The sequence below is a fragment of the Lutjanus erythropterus genome, chromosome 12 (assembly GCF_056507025.1).
Source record: "Lutjanus erythropterus isolate fLutEry1 chromosome 12, fLutEry1.hap2, whole genome shotgun sequence".
In the NCBI taxonomy this organism is placed as follows: Eukaryota; Metazoa; Chordata; class Actinopteri; order Lutjaniformes; family Lutjanidae; genus Lutjanus; species Lutjanus erythropterus.
This window is the reverse complement of record NC_139328.1, coordinates 4,650,109-4,675,726: the sequence shown is the minus strand read 5'-3', so window position 1 is coordinate 4,675,726 and position 25,618 is coordinate 4,650,109. Positions and strand designations below refer to the sequence as shown.

The window sequence follows — 25,618 nt, the reverse complement described above, 5'->3', positions numbered from 1 at the left end:
AGTTGCACAAATATAAAGAACTCACTAATTTTGGGCTCAAGGACCAGTGTGTAGGAATTAGTGGCATCTAGCAGTGAAATTGCAGGTTGTAAACACCTTGCCTCACCCTCCCCTTACAAGCATGTCAGACCCTATGGTAGAAACATGGCGGTGCAACATGGCGGCCTCCATGACAGAGCACCCACAACCTCTGTAGATATAAACAGCTCATCCTAAAAGTACCTGAGTGGTTATAAACTAATGAAATCATACTTATGAATATCATATTGAATTTCTGCCATATTTTGCCAATAAATTCCTGTAAATCTTACACACTGGTCCCTTTAAAATCGTTGCTTCCCTGTCTGTAGACTACCTCAGACCTATGAGCTGTGTTTCCATGGTAACAATGAATGGCATGTGCTGAAAATCAAGGTCACCTGGCTGCCAACAATGAGATGGAAAAGAGTTTTTAAAGAGCACGATAAACTATTGAAAATAAAAACATCCCTATAACTTCTTTTCTTTCAAAAAAGATGAAAAAGGTGATTTGAGGGTACAGCTCAGTCTGTTTATTGGTTTGAAAAGAATCTGAATTGTTCATGATGTTTAAATATATATATATTTTTTTTAATCACACCTCACATGAAAAAAACAGCTTCATATTCAACAGCAGTGTTGGAGATTCTGTGAGCACAGAGGTCTGATCGGTCTCTACACTCTTATCACGATGTGAAAAAACTCTCAAATTTTAGGAGAATTCATGTTTAATCTTTGGAGACAGTTCAGATTATGAAAATGCCAATAAGAGAAAGGTTGAATGACAGAAGTGGTGGCAATAAAAAGCGATCTGAATCTTTGCAAAACTTCACTGGTTCACGACTAACAGCTGATATAAAACAGAAACCCTCCAGACATAAACAATTAATGGACACAGAAAGGGAAAATGTCCCTGACCTAATAAGAGGGAGATACAGACGGGTCAGTCTCACAGGAAACAACAAGGATGCCATCATATCTGTGTCTGGATAAAGAACATGAACATTAAGACAGTAGAGTAAGAAACGTATACTCTACTTAGCTTCTATGCTTTGCTCATGTTTGTTTTTCCTTTTATTCTACAATCTTTCAGCATCGGTGGTGCCTTCACAGATGTAAAAAGGTCACGATGTCCATGATTTCCAAAAATAATCTGAAATGTGGACCTGTCAGGACATGGCACATTTTTGCACTTTGCGTCAGTCCATCTCTGATGAGCCTGAGCACCAGAGAAGAGTCTGCAGTGTTTCTGGATGTTCTGTTGTTGCTGACAGCGGGTTTCCAAAGTGTTTCTGAGTCCATGTGCTAACCTCTTATATGAGGGTTTTTAAATGCAGTTTTTAATGCAGTACAGCCAAAGGGGGTCAAAGGTCACAGGTATTTAATGTTGGTTGGTTGCCCCTTACGTGCAGTGATATCTCTGGATTCTGTGATTTTTTTTAAGATTATTTTTTGGGTTTTTGTCTTTAATTGCATAGGGACAGCTGAAGTGTTTTTACCTGTGAGTGCGGCGGGTTTAGTCACGGTGCTGTACTGGTTCTGTGTGGAGATGATGCTGGATCTGGGACTGAGGGCCGGCGAGGACAGCAGGGACAACTCCTCCACGATGCTGCTGATGCGGGGGTGGTTTTTAGGCAGCTCGTTGAGGCGCTGCTCCAGGGAATATCGCAGGAGGTCGAGCTTTTGACTGGACTCGTTAAAACGAGCCTGGGCCTGGAGAGAGGAGGAGAGAGGAGGGAAGGAAGCACAGAGGAAGCACAGAAGGGTGGGAGGAAAGGAAGCAGCGGAGGTGGAAAAGGATGGAAAGAGAGAGAAACATCAATTACATGGTCCATTTTACTTTAGTGGAGCACAGCAGCGGTGCAGGGATCAGGTTCATTTAAAGCCTGTGAACTTGCACACATGTATTGCGCACATATGTGGTAGAAGAAGTGAATTTTACACGGACATTAACTCACACACGTGCAAACACAAACATCTACCTCTGAGTGCGCTCTCTTTTCTGTGACTTTCCCTGAGCCCAGGAGTTTCATGACGTTCTTGGCTCCCTCGGCCACGGCCGACTCGATCTTGGCGTGGTGGCACAGCTCCTCCACCCGCAGGTCCAGCGGGCTGATGATGGGTTTGTCTGGAGGACAAGGAAGGATTATTTCATTTAGACGCGACTGTTTGTGAGACCCTGTGTGAGCTGTGATAGAGGCAGGCGAAGGCTCACCCATCACTTCGTTGTTGTCGAAGCTCAGCTCGCTGGCCTGGCTGGCCTTGAGGATCTGCATCCTGATGAACTCGATCTTCGTCTTGCTGTCCTGAAGCATCTGCTGGGCAGTGGCTAGCAACTTACGATCCTACGAAACAAATCAGACATGAAACAGTTACATAACCTCAGTTTTTATATTCATACTGAACTTTGTGAATTGCTTTTTTTCCCTTTGATATATTTTATTTTTTTTCTCTGTTTTGTTTGTCTGTTATCTTTTCTACTTTTTTAAGTTAAGGAACCAGAGGTTGAGGGAGATGGATAGAACTAGATAAAGTCTGGTGTTTATTACATGAACTGTAATCCTTATCATGGAAAAATCAACAAAGGGATCTGTGAAAAAAAGAGGAAATCAAACATTCAATGAAATATTGCTATATCAACACACTTACAGCTGAATAAAACAGAGCTGGCTATCATCATAAAACCTTTGATATCAATACTGATACCTAGACGTCAATAATAGTTCCTGAACAACACTTTTTTTGATACAGAATCCATTTTAACAAAAGGAAAACACAGGAAAAGTGTAGAAACTTGGAATATTTCTGCAGTGTTGGACTACATGAAAAACATAAATAAGTGTCAAAAGGAACCTGAAGAACAAACAGTATTCTACCTAATCCAAAGAAGAAGAAAGGAATGAGAAAGGTAGTTGGACTGGAAAACAGTGGCAGAGTGAGACCTCTTACTTTCCCTGTGCAGAAGAGCAGTTAGTCTCGGTCTGTAAGCAACAGTATGCTGGCCATCAGAAACACTCCCCACTGGAGCTCCAGGTTTCTAGGATGTGCCAGGGACGATGTAGTGACTCACCAACAAGCAGCTAACAGGTTAGCTTGGCTAACAAGCAGCACAAAGTTCACTTAAAGTTACTTATCTGTGCAGATAAGTAGCTGACAGCTAAAAAAATCTCCATGATACCTGGGTGTAACGTGAACATGGTTTTTCCCGAATGCCTCTGTGACGTGTAAAGACAGACAGACAGCCAGCTGCTACCAATATCAGATCTTGGTAAAAGCATGCTGCGTGCTTTTTGCTCACTGATGCTGATGAGATTTATCAAAGCAATTTGTCTCAAAGTTCGGCACCCAGCCCTTTGCTTGAATCACAGACTTTAATAATGTTTTGTCTTCTGAGTTTAAATAACTGCACATCAGGACTTTGCAGACGATCTGAACACCATCCTTCAACACTTATTGTGTTTTGTTGTCGTGAGCGTGTAACACAAACAGCCAGGACGCCAGTTCATGCCCTTAATTGGAGCTAAAGCGCGAGTGACCGCATGGAAAATCTTATTCATCAAAAAAAAGAAGGTGGAATCTCATTGTGTGTTGTAGTTGCTGACCCTCTATTACGTGCACACACACACACACGGACACGGAGCGGAGTAAGCAAACTCCACCCAGAATTCCTCTCAAGTTTTAAATCCTGGTTGTTGATGGCGCCGTGCACAGGAAAGACCTCTGTCCAGCAGGCATTTCCTCTCTGACATCAGGACAGGACTATTTCCAACTGTAAGGTGGGTCTGTCTGTCTGACCTTGAGGAGGTCGCTTACAAAACAGTGTGACCTCTTCTGCTCAGACAGACAGTCGGGGGGGTCATGTGGCAGTTTTCAGTCCCTTTTACTGTACTACAGTTACACATCACGGCTCAGCAGATAAAAAAAAACACGCTCACTTTCGACACAAAAACTCAGCAAAATTTTTTGTCTAGTTGGGTTAATTCAGTAAATTATATCTGGTCCATTTGGCCTTTTGCCAGGCTGCCATTGCAAAAAAAATAAATAAATAAATAAACGTGTGAGATTTGACCCTGTCAGGCTGCTGTAGCTGATGAGTCTAGAGTGAGCTGTTTGTGTGTTTCACAGATCAGAGGGAACGTAAGCCTGAAAGTCTGAGCACACATGTCATTTTTGTTAACACAGCTCCATTTGTCCAGGTAACATTCGTGTGATCACCACGCTAATTTCTGTTAGCGTGTGAATGGAAATTACACCACCGTCGAGTTGGTTAATTACATAAAGAAAAGATCGATTCACCCCCACTAAATATAGCGTACACTTAAACGGATAGATTGTTTTTAGTTGGGCCTTTTTTTAAGAGGCTAAAAACACCTGTTGCTGCTGACCCTTAGCTTAGCTTCCTGGAGCCTCTCTCTGCTTCTCCAAACCGGGGCGTGCAGACGGCCACCTACTGTAGGTAATACACTGACCATCTATCCACAAGTACCTCATACAACCCCACTTCAAATAATCTGAACTATCCCCTTAAATTACGCCTGACGTATCTGACAGAAACACACGATGAAGAAGAGCAGAAGTGTATCACTGGCAAAGCAGAGATGACACGACTGAAACCTTACACTACACTGAAACCTCCACTACAAAGTGGCTTCAATTACTACTGACAGACGCAGGAGCCAAGACGAGCATGAGTGGCTCTCAGCGCTCCAGCTGTTATTAGTCCTGGTGACTTACACACACCTCCCAACTAAATTATAGTTTTTCTCTCCCTGAGCATTAGAGGAGCCACAAGGACCGTAAGAGCTTTGTGAACAAACAGCGGTGCCATATGACACACAGCATGTGTCAGCGCCTTCTCATGTTTCCTCCTCCCCTATGGTGAAGCTGTAAAAGCCAACATGTATCATTCTGCCATCTGCAGACTGGAAACTCGCCTCAATGCTGGGAATGAGCCCGCTCACTCCAGTTTTCATGTGGTCACGACCACGGCACCTTTCGAGAGAAACTTGGGTTGCCTTAAGTTTTAAAAGTCAGTCCACATGCACCAAGATTAATCAGCAAGACGTGGAGGAAAGCCACCTTTAACAGACATGACTGAAGAAGTAAGATCTGCACGATAAAGAAAGATCGATTTCTAATAAAAGTGGCAAGTTGAATTTCACATGAGGCAAGTTCAACTTTGAGCTACTAAATACATCTGGATCATCTGTCAGGTAAATCCAATTTAACAGAATCAAAGGTGAATAAAACCTGATGATTCTGACTATAATTAATTAGTATTATGGTGGCTTCTGTTACTCCTCTTGACCTGCCAAAAAATCATCAAAATAAATAAATATTTTAACACTTTAGATGTAGGCAGTTAATAAACAAAACAACACTTAAAGGGATAGTTAATTATCTACTCACCCTCATGCTCACTGAGTGCTGCAGAATCTCTCAAACAATTTAAGTGGATGGTGACCAGTTTTCAAACAGAAAAAACTGAACCTTCACTGTAGATCTTTAGCTTGGAGCCACGTTCATGTGCACACTGTCTGAACTGTGTGTGTGTGGTGTGACGGTGTGCATGTGCAAGTGAATGGCATGTTGGGGCTTTAGGAGACTTGGACTACGCCAGGCAAGCAGTATGGAGGCATTTTATGGATATTTTTTCTTTTCTATTTCAGTTGTTCTTTTCCATTTGAGGACTGCTCACCATCCTTTTGTGCAGCACCATTTTCCTGTGAAACTCCAGCAGTGTTTTGTGGACTAAAAAACTAAACCTGACCTTCAGTCGGCATGAGGGTGAGTAGATAATGACTGAATTTTTATTTTTGGGTGAACGGTCCCTGTAAGCCAGATTATCTAAAGCTGTGGTTCCTAACCTGCTGCTTCACAAGATAAATCGAACAGGTCAGGAAATGATTACAAGAACAAGAAAGGATTTTGTTTTGTTTTGTTCTTCATTTTATTGTAATAGTGATGTGAGTTAAGTCAGAGCTGTGAAATATTAACTCATCCAGCTTTTCTCACTGCATCCTAGCCTTTCACTTTGTTGGAAGGTAAAATGGAAAATGAGCCCACCTTTGTAACAGAAAGGTTGCTAAAAATTGCAAAAAGAAAAAGCTGTGTGCACAAATAATTCTGAGTGGAACTAGGGAGATTATTACAAACTGCGACTGTCAACTAATTGACGATTTGGGTCATAATTTTACTGTTCACTCTCATTTTCTCAACCAAATAAATTCAGGTTTAAATTCTTTATGATTGTCTCACTGCTCCTGTTTCTTTCCCAATTAAATTTCTTTGGCGATGTCACAATTTTGCTACATGTACTGGGTGATTACAGCAGTAAGAACCAGCTTGTCTGAAATCCTTTAAATACAACATGACTGACATATCTGATTTTACACACTTGGCAGCCTGACGTGAACCCGCTCTAACCTGAATGTCAGGTGAACCCCCGCCCCCGTTCTGATGAATCCTACCTTGGAGGAGCCGTTGGAGTACATCAGAATCATGTTCTCCGCTCCCTGTTTGACCTTGAGCTCGATGTCATTCTGTCTTTTCAGGGCAGCCAGGCGGCTGCTGCTGGTGCACATTCTTGCCTCGCTGTTGGGTGTATCTGGAGTCAAAGGGCATTCTGGGTAAAGGGGGAAAAAAAAAGAAGCACGTTACCACCTTATGGTCCTCTGGAAACAACCACAGATATATGACTCTCTGTGTGCCTCTGGAGTTTGTCACAAATATACACCGACTGTAAATAGCAACTCAGCATGCATGTGCTATTCCTGGCCACCAGCCATTTTGATGTTAACTAAACAGTCCTGCAGCTCGGTAGAATGAGTTTACAAAAACACGCCAGATAGAAACTTCAGTAGTCTCATAATGTACTCAGAAAGGTCTGCTGTTTATAATTTGATGAGGTTTGTTAGCACAAGGCTCCAGCTGACTCGCTCTCTCAACACAGAAAGAACAACACAAGTCAGCAACATTCAGACGTGACATCAAAGGAAAATCCACATTATTTTATGTGGGGTTTTATGAGGCTCTTATCAATGGTCAGTGTATTACAAACAGTTTGGTGGAGTACCAGTATGGAAGCCAAACAATGAACTGCCATGGACAGGGTTAGCAACAAAAGGTATTTTTAGCCTGAATATTTCTGCTGCTTTACTTTGCTGTCATAAAGCCTTTTCCAACAGGAAATCTCTGTTGCTTGAGCAAAATATCGCTCCTGCGACGCTCAGGAGGAGCTGGACTAGTTAGTTTGCATTATTTTGTGCCTATCTTTGTAAAACACCAAAGTCACACAATAATACAAACAAACAAACAGACCGAGGGAGCAGTAGACCAGAAACTTCAGAGTTCTGCAAGGCAAAATTAGCTATTTTGCGTGTGGAGTTTGGTCGGCTTAGAGAGAGTGATATTTGGCTTATATAAGAGAAGTAAAGCAGTAAAAACATTGTAAATAAAGCATAGACTTAAACTGACATTATTTTTTTTTTAGGTGGGCCTTTTCTAAGTTGCTAAAATACCTTTTGCTGCTGACCCTGTCCAAACCCCTTCATTGCTCTCAGCTTCCATGCTGGTGGGCCAACCAGCATCTACTGTAAGTAATACACTGACAGTCAAGTACCTCACACACATACATTTAATAATCCAAACCATCCCTTCAAGTAGATGAATAAACGATGACTTTCAATTGGATCAGATGCGCGTTTGCACAACTTCTTGGCTCGATTATGCAGAGAGAAAATAGAAACATGCGATTGTAGCACATCAGAGGTGAACCCAGAGCACGTAGTATCCAGTTCGACTTGAATTTGATTTTTGGTACGATGCTTTCACTCAGGAACCGTAACACAAAGCCAGTCACTGCTAATTCAAAAGACTTTTCTGTTATCTCATTGGCTCTCTCTCTCTTTCTCTCTCTCTCCTGAAGTCTTTTCAAATTTCGACAGCAGAGGGAAACCCTGCGGCCGTCTCTATTCTGAGTAACTGAAAAACAAAACAAAAAACAAGTGTGAACTTGCAGACGACTACTACAATTACACCACTACAACTGCAGTGACATTACTGTATGCAAATGGGGTGTGAACAGTTATGATAATAGTAACAACTATGTCAATTTCAAACTTTTTTTAATATTGCTTTCTGTCCGGTCCCTAAAAGCAGCTGGGATGACACTGTGCTGTTGGGGCTGTATATAAATATATTAAAGATTCAGAGCTGCACAAGCAGTTAGTCACACACACACAGACACACAAAATGAGAATGAGAATAAGTGTCTTTTATCCCCTGAGCTGGACCACAGTTCTGGGCGATGAGCTCACCGTTTTGTTGTTTTTTTTTTTTTGTTTTTTTTTTTGGTCATGTCTGGACTCGAAAGGTGAAAACCCCTCCCCAGACTGATCAGTGCAAAACATTCTCTCTCTCTCACACACACACTCACACTCTCACACACACACACTCTCACACACACACACACTCTCTCACACACACACACACACACACACACACACACACACACACACACACACACACACACACACACACACACACACACACACACACACACACACACACACAGGTGAGGTGGGCAAGAAAACCTGCCTGACTTCTCCTGACTTGACTTGCAAGTTCAGCTGCAGAGTCTGTGGTGTCACACAGGAGCTCCTATTAGAAAGGTCCCACACGGTACACACTCAGAAAAAGAGGCGCCAGAGCCGCAACACATGCAATCCTTGTCCAACGACAAAAAAACATGTCGCAAAAACATTCAGGAAAAAAAGGATATTTATGCAAAAGAGAAATCAACATTTTCTTTAAAGCTGCAAGTTTGCAGATTACAGTCATATTGTACCAAATGGATGCTATACTTTTCCACAGAATCTGTATAATTTATTATTATTTACTAACTTTTTGGTGTAAACAAAATAATTTCCCTGCCATTGTCACCTTAAGTAAAATAATGATCGCTGTAATGAAAATGTTTCTTTATGTTCCTTTTTTAGTTTTGCTTCATTGTGAATGTGGCTAAAACTTTTATTTTGTCTTGTACTTGTCTTCTTTATATTTGCAAAATATGTAGGACTAACATTAATTGCAAGATGTAGAAAAAAATAATAATCAGATTTCCCTGAAGGTGTCTTGAGTCCATCTGAGTGAGCCTTACTGGCATTACCAGAAATAACAGCGGTGGAGAAAATCAGTTATTCTGGACGTCTCTGCCAAACACAGATAACAATAACCAGCAGGCGGGTCTGTGATTCATTCACTCCAAATGTTTCATCAAAACGGCGTCTTAAGATTCCTTTGAACACCTGCGGGATATGGGCAAAAAGGAAGCATGTGATTCTTTGAGCTGAAAGTCCAAATGATTCATCTAATGAGACTTAATAAGCTGAGAGAGCATCACCGCTGAGGTTTCTGTTCAGGGGCAGGAGGGGAGGATGTGTCGGCCTTCCCCGGGGCAACCCTCTCGTATACAAACACACACTCTGTGAGAGAGCGAGCGAGAGAGAGAGAGAGAGAGAGAGAGAGAGGGAGAGGGAGAGAGAGGCGAGGCTCGACGGGAAAAAACAGAGTGGGCACTTGTAGATTCTCATCCAAGCCACATAGAAAATGTAGAAAATCCTGTGGGGCAAGGTGAGAATTTCACAGGGGCTTGAGGCAAAACTGACTTCAGCCTTTATAATAATCTACATTGCATAATAAGATTCAGTAGCGTCACAGTGATTACATTAGAATCACATTAAGTCATGTCATGAGAAAGTCGTTTGTGAAAATGACAGAGGCACACGTGCTAAAGTGCATCCAGTGTGTGTCATCCAGTCTACGTTCGGGGGTTTTCCTCTTTGTGTGTGTGTGTGTGTGTGTGTGTGTGTGTGGTTTGGTCAAGGTCGCATCCAGCCAAGAATTCAAGGACCCCCTCCGCCCTCCTCTTTCTCCTTCAGCCCACGCTGGGCCAGAGGACAAGATACTGAGCTACTGAATAGCTGCAGGGCTGATGTCACCGCTGGACAGCTGACAAGGGGAACCCTCCCTCAGATTAACCCCATCTGTATCTGACGAGAAAAAACACACACACGCACGCACACAATACTCTCTAAACAATTACATCACGATTTGGAGAAGTGGACCTAAAACTGGCGTGGGCGCGAGTCACTTGAGATGTGATACGATCACGTCCAGCTGTTTTAACATTTAAAAGCTGCGCTGGACGTGTATTATAGATATCTGCAATTCATCTCTTGCTTAGTCAAAAAGAACGTTTCATATTTCACCAATGACATTCTTCCCTGGACAAACGACGTTATTGTACTCATTCATGTGCAGTGGACTTATAATTTCAAATATTCACGTCTGAATGTGAATATCTGCAACACAATCCTGACTAGGCAAAGCTCTGATTTCAGATTACTGGTCATAATTTTATTTTCAGATATCCAAAATGAAAAAAACATGCAAACAGAAAGATGATTTTTTGGACTTATGCCTTAATTTTGATAGAACAGCTGAGTATAGGACAGGAGAGAGCGTACAGAGAGAGGGGATGACACGCAGCAAACGAACTGCAGGGGGGAACCAAACCGGCAGCCGCTGCAGAGGACTGATAGCCCATATCTGCAACAGCTTTTAAAGGGATAATTCGGATTATTTGAAGTAGGTTTGCATGAAGTACTTGTCCATAGTTAGTTTATTGCCTACGGTAGATGTCAGTTGATGCAACTCCAGTCGAGGGAAGCAGCAGGAGTATCAATGATTGTGACAGTGTAGTGCTGTGGACAGGGTCAGCAGTAAAATGTGCTTTGCTCACCTAAAACAAACAAAAAAAAAAATACAGTTTGCATATGCTACATTTAGAATATTTTCACTCCTTTACCTGCCATCCGACAGGTTTTTCCCGATGGGTAGCCGCAGTTACACAAGCCAAATATCCCTCTTTCTCCATCGGTGAAATCAGTAATTTCACCTTGCAGAAGACACAAGTTGCTGCTCTACCACTGCCTCGATCGGTTAGTTAGTTTGTGTTTGTGTTGTGTGACTTGAGTGAAACTGATCAAACCTTTTAAAACAACAAGTCACAAGCTGAGTGAGACAGAGTGATATTTGGCTTACGTGACAGAGGTTTCCCGTCAGAAAAAGCTGCCTGACTGCAAGATAAAGCAGCGAAAATATTCTTAATATAGCGCACACTTGATCTGATAATGTTTTTTAGCTAAGCTAAAATGCATGTTGCTGCTGTTCCTGTCCACAGCAGTACATTGCTCATTTTTGTCCATGCTGGTAGCCTCCTATGTGTCTCCAAACTGGGGGCAATACTGGTAATACACTGACTGTGGATAAGTACATTACAAAACCCCAATCCAAATAATCTGAACAGTCCCTTTAAATGTTATCACCATGCCACTTGTACTTTTTAAAGATTTTTAAATCTACTTTTGTAAAGTTGTGTAAGAATGTTACTGTCTTTAATTACAATTCTGACTGGAGAGAATGCAATGCTATTATTGATATCTAAAATATAATTACAGACAGGACTGTGGATTGATTAAATGTCACCATAATACACTGACTAGAAGGAAAACAGACTATTCAAGTCTCTTCATGAATGACAGAATATGTGACAGAGGGACTTGACTGGTGACCCTGCGTCAGAGGAGCTGCTGCTGCCAGACGGAGCCCAAGAGCGAGTCAGTCGGTCCATTTCTGGCCTCAGCTGAGCGGCGGAGAATAACCAGAGCCCCCTCGATACTTTCTCCTGGAACAAAAACACATTCTGTCTGCTCGCAGAGGCAGAGCAACTCCTTCCTACTAATTCGGGGAACAAGTGCCATGTCTTGCAGATTCGAGAGCTAAAGCGAGTACATCAACAAGCCATCTCATGACCGCGGAGCTGAGCTGGCCTCCGTCCTTCCTCCATCGTTTTGCGATGGCCGGCGACATTCCGCTGCCATTCCGTCACTTAAAAAGAAAGCCCTCGTTCATCAGATAGAGAGTCACCGAGTCAGGCTAAATTCGTTCCCACTTAAGATAACCATTTACCAAGACGACCTCCCTTCCCTCCCCCAGCACACACACACACACACACACACACACATCCCTCCTCATCTACTTCCTAATGTCAACTGAACCGGGGGGATGTGGTGGCAACAGGCAGACAAATACCATTCCTTCTCTTCCTGAATTCACCCGGACACTCGCCACCGACACATGCGACACAAGGCAACGGCTGTAACAAAACTACATTGGACGCACACCGCTGTTGTGGTCAACTCTTCCCAAATTCCACTGTAGTTGACAAACGCACAGGAGCAGGCTTTCAACGGCCTCGGAGGGGAACAATCGACGGCTCATTGTAACTGTCGGAGGAATGTGGAATGCAACAATGTCAGCCTCTGGAGAGTGAGTCACCTCCAAACACTGAATGTGCTCTGTGTGTTCGTATAGGTGCTGTTCTGACACAACACTGACAAACTCATTTACCCGGCCACACTTTGCACACGCAATAAACCGGCTGATTTGGAGAGAATGCTGAGGGGATCATGACAATAGATGGAAGAGAAGCTGATTGCCGTTTTGTGACATTACAACTGGGAAAAGCCCAGATAAACTTATGGCTCAGAATCAGTCTCTTTAAAACAGTTTTGGTTGTTAGCAGGAGAGTCATCACACAGAAATGGCTGCAGGAAAACCCTCGAACCAAGCACAGCTGGACTGCAATTATCAAATAAACTGCATGAAGAAAACTGACCTTTCAGTAGAGGATTAAAGAAACCAGCTGGAATCAGATCATTCTGGCTCATTTTTTTCCTTGAAAAATGACTCAAACTGATTAATTGATTAGACTCCAGTCAAAAATACAGATTTTTTTTATACATATCAATTCTGGATATTTGAAATACTAATTTTTTTTTGCAGTATTGATACATCAGTACCCGCTGCGGTTTCTTGCTGTCTGTTTTGTCACGACTGAATATAGCAGCTCATGACAGACGGTGGTACCTGGCGAGGGTTTTCTGTGCAGTTAGCTCATTAAAGATGGCAGGGGCAGAGCCTCTGCAACAGGTTTTGGTTTACAAAGAAAATAGCAGGAGCGCTGTTTGGAATTACTTCACATTTGAAGCAAAAGAACAAGGAAAAAGATACAAGCAGCCCAACAGTGCTACCAAAACATGCTAACGCAATAAATTTAGCAAAGTGCCTAAAAAAAGCAACACACAGGCCACTCTAAGGAATTTCAAGAGATTGCTGACAGCTCCCACTTCAGCATCACTGAAGCTCTAAACAAGATGACCCAGAAAACTGTTGTTGGTAAGTGTGTTGTCCTGTTGTTGGCACAACAGCCATTTGTAACTCTCAAAGCTAAGCTAATCCCTGCTAAGAGCTACCAGGCCTGAGGAATCTCAGACAACAGAGTTACAGCTGATAGAAAAATACTTTGACTATGGTCAGACATAAATTACCTTACATGCTGTCACGCTCAGCACACAGTACTATTAACTTTACTTTCAATGATTATTTAATTAGATAACTTCGATATTGCTCTACAGGAAAAAACATGTTTCCTAACATATTACATATGCATCTATCTAGATTTGACAAATGTCACTGACAAACCCTGTCCAAATATTGTGTTGCCCATCTCAACACACTCGTTTTGCTTGACACCACTAAAAATAAAGTTGCAAAATAAACAAAATAAATATAAAATTATGGTATTTAAACTAGCAATTCAATGCTTTAATACAAGGAATATGGAGCTGATGCAAAAGCACACAGCTAAAAGAATGAAACATTTGCACAGATGTCGATTTCACTGTAGGATTTGCTCATGTCAACTATCTTTACGACTCGGTTAATGTTTACTGTGTTGTTACCTAGCAGTTCTTCAGGGTCTTTGACCACAATGTGGGCGTTGAGCTCTTGCAACTCCTGGTGAAGCTCCTCAACCTTCTTGTTAGATTTTTTCAGCATGTTGTCAACGTAAGCCAGGCTCTTCTTGTCTGTGGTGACCTGAGGAAGAGGAGAGTGGTGGGCAAATTTGACAATTTATCTCATAATAAAGATTTAAAGGGAAAATAATTTGTTTGTTAATCACGGGGAGTACGAATGAACTTGTCAAGTCTTTGGCAGGTTGGCCTTGAAGACTATAAACTGGCAGCACAGAGTTGGAAAGGCAGGGACGTTTACCAGGAAGGGTGTCACAAAAAATTGGTTGCATTATGGGAAATGTAGGAATCAGTGTTTTTTTAAAAATGACCAACACTAGGGAATAAAAACCTCTGAATTTCATGGAAGTGAATACTAAATAGTCAAAGTACCGTTTTGAGAGAAACTTTTTGGAGATTTTACCTTTCGCAGGTTCTCGGCACCTTCTTTGATCTTCAGCTCCTTGCGGATCTCGCGGCGGATCTGCTCCTTGATCTCGTCCAGCTTCTGTTGGACCATGGTGTCGGACAGGTCCAGGTTGTGTCCCAGACCCAGTCGCTCCGCCACCATCTGGCCCCTGGCATCCCCCTGAAGGAGGACGGCAGAGGAGGAGGAGAAGGAGGAGGAGGAGGAAAAAAAAAAAGAGGAGATGAGAGGAAGAATGTAATTTAGAGGAGGTCAGCAAGGGAGGAGGAGTAGGAAGAGGAAAATGGGATAGCAGAGAAGGAGGAGGAGAGGACAGAGAGGTCAGTGACTCAGTCAACAAATAGACTGTGTATACTGGCAGTTTTCTGAGCAGCATTTAACACAAAGGATTTAATATGAACTGAACAAAAAGTACAGCACCAACCTGCAATGTTTCAAAACATATTTCCTCATATATAGTTTTTTTTTCATAGTTTTTCTGATTAACGACACTTGTGTGAAATCTGCATCACCTGAGCATCAGGAGATTAACATAATAATGATTTCTATGAGAATCTACATTGAAAATATTTCAAACGAATGTATTGAAAGTTATTGCGACTTAAATGTAGGGGTGTGTGACATCATAGGGCTGAACTATCAATCAAACTCTTATCAAAATAGCAATATGGCTAAATGCAGTATACAAATGGCAGAAGCTGCAATTTAATAAAGATAAAACGTATGGCTGCAACTAATTATTAGTTTAACTGTTGATAAATGAGTCGATTATTCTCACGATCAACTGATTGGTTGTTTGGTCTATAAGATGCCAGAAAATGGTGAAAAAATTTATTTCAGCCCAAGATGATGTCCTCAAATGTCCACAACCTAAAAACTTTCAGTTAACTGTCAAAAGGTAGTAGAGAAACCAGAAAATATTAACATCATAATCATCATCAATTTTCTTTTTTTTTTTTCCAGTGAAAAATTAGTGCAAAAATTACCATTCCCACTAACATTCTGAATCAAATCACAATTGCAGTCTGTCAAAATAATAGTAATACATTTGTTTGGGTGTTTTGCATATTATTCAGCCCTATAAAATGTGTTTTATAATGTTAAATATATATTGTTAGATTTTTAAAATATTTGTTATTGTTATTTGACGCTGTTGTAATCGTGCAAATTTCCCCGCTGTGTGACTAATAAAGGATCACCTTATCTTATCTTAATGACATCATACGGTTGTGCATAGCAACAACAAACATGCCTAAAAGTGAAACAATCCTGCCGGCTCCACTGTGGAGGTGACTGCAGTGGTGTGGAAGCGGTTTGGTCACAAAAAAACAGATGTAGAACAAACCACAGTTGTATGTAAGACAAGGAAACTGTGACAACAAAAAGGAGCAATACAAACTTATTAAAAACCTCAAGCAGATGCAGTTGAGTACGAGGAGAACCAACAGATACTGTGAGTTCTAATCAAAACTATATTCCAGCATTTTGTCACATCATCAAGAATATCACAAAACACCTTGTTGTTATGCTATAATCGCCCGTCACTACGTAAATATCTTGTGACCAAACATATTTAACCACCTGAGCCAGAGGTCAGCCCGGTGTAGTGGCTTGTTTTGAACTTGAGCCGGCCTCCGTGCGCGGTGTTTTCAGTGCTGCTGTCAGTCACCATTTACCTGCAACCTTAAAGCCGTCACCTTAACTAAAGAGGGATTAGAAGTCACTTCCTGAAATGTTTCGGCTTTAAAGTTCGTGAATACAATGGCACACTGATGACGTTCCTCCGGTTTGATCACAGCGTGTGTGTGTGTGTGTGTGACTATCTGAGTGTGACTGTGAATAATCAATTTATTCCATTTCATTACACAGTTCATTAATCCAAGTTTTGTGGTTTGAAAAGATCTTCAGATTTTAAGTCTGAAGTTGCACAACACGATCTTTTAATTTTTACATGGCTACAACTATGAAACAACATTTAATGTTAATGCACGAGTCACCATAGCTCAATCAGGACAAATTACAAACCAAAATACGAAGTCTGCCCTCATGTTGGCACTAATAATCGCTCAATCGGTCATGCATATACATGGCCACATCTGTGACCTTCGATGTTTTGAAAAAGTGCACTCACTCAAAATCAAACTCTGTATGTGACTCCTGATAACAAAACCAACTCAACATGTAAAATGTAAAGGTGAGGCAGAACTCGCTGCCCTCTGAAAGCCTCTGAAACTGTGCCAGAGTTTGAGTGTGTGGAAATTAGCTTAGTCCATTCATAAAATGAGGGCATAATGAGATGTGAAAAGCAGCGCGTCGCCGCTTCTGACTGACGACCACGAGATCTGCGTCTTGTTGAATCAAAGCCGTCATGACTTTACTATTAAATTTTACTTTAAAAAGAAAGAAAACCAAACAGAAACACTCAGTCGCATTTAATGCAATTAGCTTCAAATTAGAGAGCAACTGTAAAAAATTACAACTATCTAAGGAGAGAATGGTTAAAAAAGAGGGATCAGAACAACAGGAGAAAATCTCTAGACTTTACTAATTTATCTGCCTTACCATAACTTCATGGGTTTCAGCCAACTCCATCTCAAAATCAGTTGAACCCACTCGTCCACGCATGTTCTGCTGACCAGTTAAAACTACCTCCACTGAAGTACTGTTGTTTAGCAGGATGATATCCTTCACCCCAAAAGTTAGGCTACACTGTGGCAGAGGCTCCGACCAAAGCCACACTCATTCACAAGTATCCGATTTTCCACACCTCTCTCTTGTTTTGCCCTTTCTCCCCCTCTCTCTCACACACACACACACACACACACACACACACACACCATTGACATCAACGGGGAAGATAAACCGTCTGAGCAGCGACGGCCAAATCCCTCTTAGCTTCTAACTCTGTGAGGTCAGAGCAGCCCAGAATGGGACCTAATCTCACTCCAGGGAGAGGACTGCGTCTAAAATTAACCCATGCTAAAAACACAACACTGGCTGTCCATTGTGGCCTACCCCCTGGACAGCAGCTTGTGTGGTGGAGGAGAAGCTCTGACACCCAAACGACGACAGAGCGGTGGGTTAAAGTCTCGTCAGGGACGAACCCTGCAAGGTTATCAGTTGTAAGACAGAAGCCAGCAAAGCACCATACAGGCTGTGCTGTTGTTCCACAGAAAATCAGAGGGTTTCCCCCACAATGTTTTGTTTCTGAGGTAGGCCACCTCGCCTCAAACAAGGACCACATCCACCTCCTCTGCAAGAAGAGAGGCCACATTAGCAGAAGCCATCATATTTAGTGGCTATTATTTGGGCCGTCAACCAACCCAAGTCCCACCCCTTGTGTTCCACAGTTACTGAACATTCATATGCAATGTTCATAATTAGTCCTTCATAGCCAGACCTCTGGAGAAAGGTCTATCTCCTCACATACACGTTCTGCAATAGAGGGAAAGGCGCTCTACTTTGTTTGCATTTCTTTAAACCAATCACAGTCTTCGGCGGTGCTGAGCCCAGGATGCACCAACGGTGCTGCTGCAAAGTACAACAGCGGTGAGAGGGAATTTGTTTTGGTGGAACATTTGCACGTCGGGAGGCGAGCCCAGGCATTGAAAGAACTACGTCACTGCAAAAAGAAAAGGGTAACAGCTGTTTGCTTGTTTACATTCGTACTTTTAGCGTCCCAGGTGCTAATTTGCTGTTTTCAGTGCGAATGTTGCAGCTCAGAGGTTGTTCTTGTTTCCTGGGGACTTTCAAAACACAAACAGTGCCACAATGGCGCTTGTCACAAGCAACCAATTGCAAACTTTTACCAGGAGCGTGCAACCAGTTAGTCAGACTAGTTCATAATCAACCCTAAGCCCCGCCTGTTTTTGCTCAGCTGAGCTAACTTAGCACTTCAGTCAACTTTCTCCTTTTCCTGTAAAAGCTGCACTGGGGGTGAGATCTTAAGTAAGCAAAACACTTGATAACTAGCTAGTTAATGATTAATTAGCTAGCTAGTTAGCTAGCATTTTGGTAAATTTAAGATGAGCCTAGTAGGGATGTGTATTGGCCAGAATCTGGCAATAGAATATGCATCACAATAAAGGGGTTACAATTCAATATATTGTGATATTTTGTGATACAGTAAGCAAGATGATATATTGCTATTTTTACATCTAATTTTAGGGAAAGTGTAAACACATACAGAACATGCCACCATAAACATAAAATCTGAGCTGAAGTTTTTTTTATGCAATTAGAACAGTGAAGATAGACAAAAGCAACAATGCTTTTGTGCAGTCGGGGGTCTAAACAACTCAAAATGAACATCTGCCACAAATCTTTGCATGTATCGCGATATAGTGTTTTGTAGAATTGATGCAAATTTCAAAATCTAACATTGCGATACTCAAATGTATCAATATTTTCTTACAATCCCAGAGCCTAGCACATAACATTTCTAAATCCAGAAAACAGAAAAGGAGAAAGCAGGCTGAGGCTTGCTCAACTGTAACTGGAGCACATAGAGAAAAGGGGCGGGATTTAGGAAGGGTCAACCAATCATGAGACAAGACGCATCAGAATCTGGGTGCCTAAGCTAATCAGTTATTTGTTATTATGTAGTACTTAAACTTCTCCGTGATATCTGCCTTGGACCCAGATCTTGAAAAAAATAACATTTGCATGGTTTCGCTTGCTGCAAATCACCGCAAGACTGCACACTACTGCAGCCACATATAGTCTGTGGTGGTGAAGCCAAGAATGGTGTATTTGACAGAGTTGGCAGTTCAGCGTGCTAGATGGCATCAAAATGTTCCAGAGTATGGAAAAAAAAATGGTATCTGTATCACTTTAAGGGTACTTCTATCATAATTCTTTAAGCCCTACCTGGGGGAAACCCTGAAGTCATCTACACTACTTATGATTGATAGGTTTGTGTTAGGAAAATACATAAGGTTTGGTAACAATAAGGGATTTCCATGGGCTCAGTCCATACTGTCGTCCAGCCCTTGTGAAACCCCCCTCTCTCATCTATAGGTGCTCACTTCAGAGGAAACTATAGTTTGCACATATCCTGGTCCAGAGGCTCCTTGATGACTCATAGGTAAAATGGAGGTCACAACTCCTGGAAGTGGAAGAATGGTTGGGGGGGGGGGGGGGGGGGGCAGCTCTCTTCTTCAGCTCACTGCCTTGCAAAACTTGTTTGCACTGTAGCTGTGTTTGCCCAATGTGGTATGAGGACAGCATGAGGACACCCAAAAGGGCCTATTTTACAGCGCAACAATGCAAGGAAATCCATGAAAGGCCGATCAGATAAGGTGGAAATAAATCAGCTAGTAGGACCCACAAGGACTGCGTTTTAATTTGAGATCAAACAAAGAAACTGCAGCTGAAGAAAGAGAGCAGGCCGCTCATTTACAGGATTGGTTTCACCTCTTGTTTCTTTGTAAGTGCAATACTTCCTTGAGTTGCTCTTTTACCTGTATGGCCCTTATCATTTCTTGCTGCTCGAATGTACTGCCCTGTCAGGGGAATGACGCCACAGCGAGACTCGAGACTTATTAGGTTCAAAGACGAGTGAAGCAGGAATTGTAAGCAAATGTTTCCACTCGTAGCACAATGCATACAGTTTTTGATGGATGGAGGGAACTTGTTCTTGTCACTGTGGCTCTGCTAGCTGCTCTGTGAAACGTTCAAGGCTCACAACAAATAAAAAGAGTGCATCTTAAAACCTTTTTAGCTACATGTTTTGGTCAAGTTACAGAGCTGCTCAGTTTATTTGAGGGTGAAATAGGGACTGTTCATCCCTACAAAATAAAAATAATACAATTCAGAGCTCTAACTGACCTGCAGACTGCCATATAGGACCTGTATTTAATAAAACCGTAGATAATATTCTTACAAAGGTAGGGCAATTGTAACCTACACATGTTGAACTTGTTAAAGAGCTCTTCTGGTGCCTAAGACATGAAAGGAAACTGTGAGGTAAAAGCAAACATTAGGTCTGAGCCTCGTGTGTAAGCAGGTTAACTTGCTCTTTAAGCCTGAAAGCCTCACGTCCAAAAACAAGAGCACCATTCAGACAATAGGACAATGGAAAAGTAGAGGGCACGATCCAGGCTCATGCTTAAAAAGCCAAGCCCTTGCCATTTCTGCGTGAGGCCTATCTCAGCCTACAACCTGACACCCGGGCCGTCTTACCCCTGCAGCTGGCTGCGGAGTGCCTGGCCACAGCCTGGTGCTCCGCTGCGACCAGAAATAGCAACGCAGGCTAATAAACGCAGATCCTACAAATGCAGCCTTCACACGAGCCTTAGACATATCCCACGCCAAGTCAAACCGTAGGTAACGTCTTGCACTTCAGGCCAACGTTAATGGTAAAACAGTAGATTTATTGTATGTCCAGAAAACTCAGGCTGCAGTGTCACAAAGGAGTGCGATAAACTGCACTGAAGCACCTGTCGCTCTGCTGAGTTGATCTGGTTCCACTCCATATAAACCACCGTGGTGATAAAAGCTAAGCTTTAGCTGGCTAAACATAGATGCATCTTTTAATAGTGAAAGCTAGGGTTGGTCAGTTGTGGATCCCAGTATTAGAAATGACTCCAACACAATAAAATGTGTGAGTTTGTGGAGCTATGCACCGATTCTCAAAACAGGACCCTGTGTTTCCCAGTTGCGTCACGTAGTCCAGATTTTTTTTAACCTGAGCCATGCAACAATAGTAGCAACCATATCATACTGGTATCCAATTGGTGCTATACTGGCTAAGTTTAGGTATCAGAATTGGTAACTGAAAGGAAAAACTTGTATTGGAACAACTCTGTTGGAAGCATGACTTCCAGATGGTATTTTAAGTCTTTATAAAAAAAAAATATGCAAATTGTACTACGATCTCATTTAGGAATACAACAGAAGGCTGGGCAGGGCACAAAATTAGCAGCAGGCAGCCACAGCCATTCAGTAATTTAATTAACATTTAGGCAATAACATTTTCTGATAAGCAATAATTTTATAACTAACTATTATACTTTGGTTTTATCACACTGACAAAGCCAAGATACCTGAAAACTGTTGGTAAATTAAACATGGTGTACTGGAGAGGAGTTGTGTGACGTGTTTTCATTTTGAAGGTTCATTGCACTGTAAGGTTGTCACAATACCAGAATTTTAAACTTAAACTTAGTAATACTAGTATTAAAAACGATATGCGATGCCTCTTTTGATGTCAAAGCAAAAAGAATAAAGTCCTTGGCAAACAAAATGGGATAATTTTTTTGTTCTTTTCTTGTTTTTAATTAACAACCTGCACACAGCGCTGGACCAGTTTGAGTTACACAACATTGTTGGTTTTGCTGCTGCAAGCCACATTTCATGCAGGACGATAAAGACTGAACTGAGGTTTTGAATAAGCACTTGAATAATTTCTTTTTTTAAAGCTTCAGTAGTTTAAATACTATCAAATGTTAGTACTGCATCATTTTAAACTATGTGGTTTTGAAAACTACTAAAGTACAGACACTTTTGACAACCTTATCACTGATCATCAATTTGATTATCACAAATGCAACTTTTCATCCTTTTGTCTCATCAAGATATACATTAATATCTGCAGAATACTGCCGTTAACTAAACGTGAGGTCAACCATTTTCGTCCAGCCCTGATAATAAAATAGTTTAACTTTACATGAAACAGTAAGGCTTTAGTGATCGGCTCAATTATTCAGATTACCAATATTATGATGAAATCCCAAATGAAGGACATCTTTATCCATGATCCTCATACTCGAGAGGAAACAGCTGGTCTAGTTTACACCCAGTTTGCCATCAGCGTTCTGTTTTCAGACTCAGTTTAATATGGGCAACTCTGACTATTTAATTGTATAAGACCACTGTAGAAAATATTATTCATTGTGCTGCGTCGAGGGGAAAAAAATTTTAACATTAGGGCTGCAAGATTTATGGGCCAGGACACTTCTACATTACACTACAGTACTTCATTATAATCCCGTTTTGTCACACAGTTTTCCTTCATGAAAAATTTTAAGTTTCTGTTACTGCAAATGGATATATTGCAATTTTGATAAATGTTAAGATTAATTGTGCAGCCCCAGGAAGCATTAAAAGACCAGTGTGTAGGATTGATTGGGATTTAGCAGTGAGGTTGCAGATGCCAAACACCTCACATCGCCCTCCCCTTCCAAGCGTGCAGGAGAACCTACAGTCGCCGCGAAACTCACAAAAAAATGCAAAAGTTGGTTTTCTAGAGCCAGTGTTTGGTTTGTCCATTCTGGACCACTGCAGAAACATGGAGGATGGAGGAACTGCTACTTCTGTTCTCCATTCTAAGGTGATTATACGCTGATTAAAACATACTTACGAATACTATAATCCATTTCTGCCAAAAAATCCCCCCCAAATCACACTGGATCCTTATAAAACGCAATTTTATGATTAACCTAGTTCAGCGAAAGTATCTCAGCAGGTCAACAACGACCTGCTGCTGCAGCGTTCAGTTTCAGTCTAATCTGAATATCATGATATGGCATAAGTGAAGTCTTTTCCTGGTTTTAAAGTCTGTGTTACAGTAAATTCTCTGCACTTATCAGATTGTTCTAGCTCTTCTGTAATTTCCTTTAACAACTTAGCAATTATATCCATATTACTGATAATTATTTACTAAATATCTCACTGAGTTAATATTTTGTGAAAACACTGATAGTTATCCCTACATTATTGCCACAGTATTGATTTTGTCCAATCTTTATATATTGTTGGGTAGTTCAATCTACAGCAATGCATCGTATTCTCTAAGACAGTGTGTCCCAAACTTTTTTTTCCTGGGAACCAAATTTTTTGAAAAGGACAAAACATCTCGACTTTAAGTCACAATAAGCCTTATCAATACATTCTGGTAAGAGTTAATTTGTGCATAAATGAATGTTCCTGACCATTTTTACATCACCTTACATTATCTTGATGCTTTACTGAAAACATATGCACACGTCAAAACTTAATAAAAGAGGAATAAATTCTTTTAGGCTGAGTTAACAGGACATCTCATTGTTTTTGTTTCCTCCTATCAGGAAAAACAACATAGCACATTTGAGCCTACATGATAATAAATGAGACAAAATGAGTGCATTTAGACAGAATTAACTGGCTGTTGTTTTTTCTTCTCATCAGTTAAACAATAAACACATCTTAAATGCTTTATAAAAGACGTACTGCAGATATATAAATCTTAAATTTGCAGAATTTCCTCCACAGTCTTTTATTTACTTTGGGAACCACAAAAAATCTCGTGTGACTCACCTTTTTTATTAGTATTAGAGGATTTACAGTATGTTATTTTAGAGAAAATTTATATATTAACATATCTATCATTTATCACAGCATAGCTCAAACATTTATATTTATATTTATATATAAAAGCCTTATTGCACAGCCATACTCTGCTGCACCAGCCACCATAAGAAACATTTAAACTAATATTTCTTAACTTTGTTATCTGGTGAAGCCATTTCCCCGCCAGTGCTCCCTGAAACGATGAATAATAGAGTGTGTGAGTAATCAGACTGGTCTTAGCTTTAAGACAAGGACAAGTTTTGGAGGCTATTGCAAAAGCAGCGTTTTGGTTTCACCTAAAACGTGACGAGATAAAGCCCGGGATGAGTTTGCTCATCCCGGACAAACTTTCTGACATAAAAAAAAAAAAAATGTATTTCAGGTCTGACGTCACTCAAGTGAAACCACATTAGTCAGTGAGTCATGGCTGTTCATAGAGAATAATGAGACAGGAGTGTAAGGCTTTACTTTCACTTAATTTTGTTTTAAAGAGATATAAAAACGTGCATTTGCATGTTGGAAGGGGCAGTTTCTGGCTTGTGTTACGTTGCTGGTGACATATTGAGAGTTCATCCGGTCTGTAACGTGTTTGAAAAAACTTAAACCAGTGAACACTTGCTCTTTACAAAACATGAAAACACTTTGCACTTTATTCACACTGCGAATACACATTTCAAACCCGAAAATATAGCGTTACCGGTGTGTAAATACGCAAATACACTGTTTATTTTCCCCCAAAATACTGCAGGTTAACTTGACGTTAAGCTACAGAGCTGAGAGTTAACGTTTAACGGTTATTATTTGACGTAACCTATAGCAACACTAACCGTTAAAACTTTAAACAACCTTAATTAACGCGTTCGCTTCCGCATGAATCTACCGGTTTAAAACTTTCAGGATAAATTACTTTGGATAATTGTTTCCCAGGCCTCAATCCATGGATAATTCCCAGACAACCCTTTGGGATCTGTTGGAGGCCCTTTACGTAAATACAACACCATACACTCACAGCGACTCGACTTTAATGAAATAAAATACTTTACTAACTTATAATTGAGTCTGTGGAGAAAGTTTGCGCACTTTTCGCAACAGTTGTCAACTTTTCCTACCTGCACGGAATCGGCGGCCATCTTGGTTTTCGCCTTTGAATCAAATCCTACGGGGAGAGAGGAGGGGAGGTGGAACTCCAAAAACAAGCCTTGTTTTAAGTTTCCCTCTCTGGCGACAAAAAGAAGCGATTATTTGGACCAAATCATCGGTCATCTCGGGTACACGGGGCTTCCCATGTCGTCTTCACACTTCATTTACGCGGTCACACCGTCCTAGAGGGGTCCTGGAGGGTTGGACTGGTGCTCATAAATAAGAAAGCTGGAGCATAAATCTGTCCCAGTGAAGTTGGAGAAAGAGGCGGTGGTTACAGTGGAAGAGTCCGCCCAGAGGAGCGGGGCTGCTGCTGCTGCTGCTGCTCGGGCTGCTCTCTGTCCGGACAGTTAACACACATGTGATACTAAACTTTATAAAGTTAGTTAGGCTCGCCTTACCTCATGATAGTAACCTGAAGCCATCCTGGTATAAACACCACAATAGCAACAAAACATTTATCTCAGGTCAGGGTGTTTTAAATTAAGGCTAAAATATATTAAAAATTTATTTGCAGACAAAGGAAACCCCACATGGAGAATTCAAACTTCCATGTGTGCCATTTAATCAGTGACAGAAGAAGTATTGAGATATTTTTCTTCAGTAAAAGCAACAACAATACGTCTATTTAAAAAAAGTACTTCAATGCAAGTAAAAGCCCTGCTCTAACAGTAGGGGAGAGTGGGGTCAGTTGTAACAGGGGGCAATTGTAACACACCATTTACTACAATTGGAAATAAGCTAAAGCATTTAGGCTAAGATAAGATATCTCTTTGATAGTCTC

General features: G+C 41.2%; 1 protein-coding gene across 2 annotated transcripts in view; it reads right to left on the bottom strand.

Annotated features, from left to right (window-relative positions):
• The window catches only part of pkn2a (protein kinase N2a), a 34,722-nt gene extending 9,589 nt beyond the window's left edge, over positions 1-25,133 (bottom strand). The window contains exons 1-7 of one of the 2 annotated variants that reach the window (XM_084731517.1): positions 24,804-25,133; positions 14,362-14,526; positions 13,887-14,022; positions 6,489-6,643; positions 2,234-2,363; positions 2,001-2,146; positions 1,518-1,731 (exon numbers count right to left, since the gene is read on the bottom strand). In XM_084731517.1, coding sequence (XP_084587643.1) covers positions 1,518-1,731; positions 2,001-2,146; positions 2,234-2,363; positions 6,489-6,643; positions 13,887-14,022; positions 14,362-14,526; positions 24,804-24,824 — 967 coding nt within the window. In that variant the 5' untranslated portion in view covers positions 24,825-25,133. Of the gene's footprint in view, positions 1-1,517; positions 1,732-2,000; positions 2,147-2,233; positions 2,364-6,488; positions 6,644-13,886; positions 14,023-14,361; positions 14,527-16,926; positions 17,105-24,803 lie in introns of those variants that run through there. The other variant, XM_084731515.1, reaches the window with a different exon arrangement.
• Between the last annotated feature and the right edge of the window lie 485 nt (positions 25,134-25,618).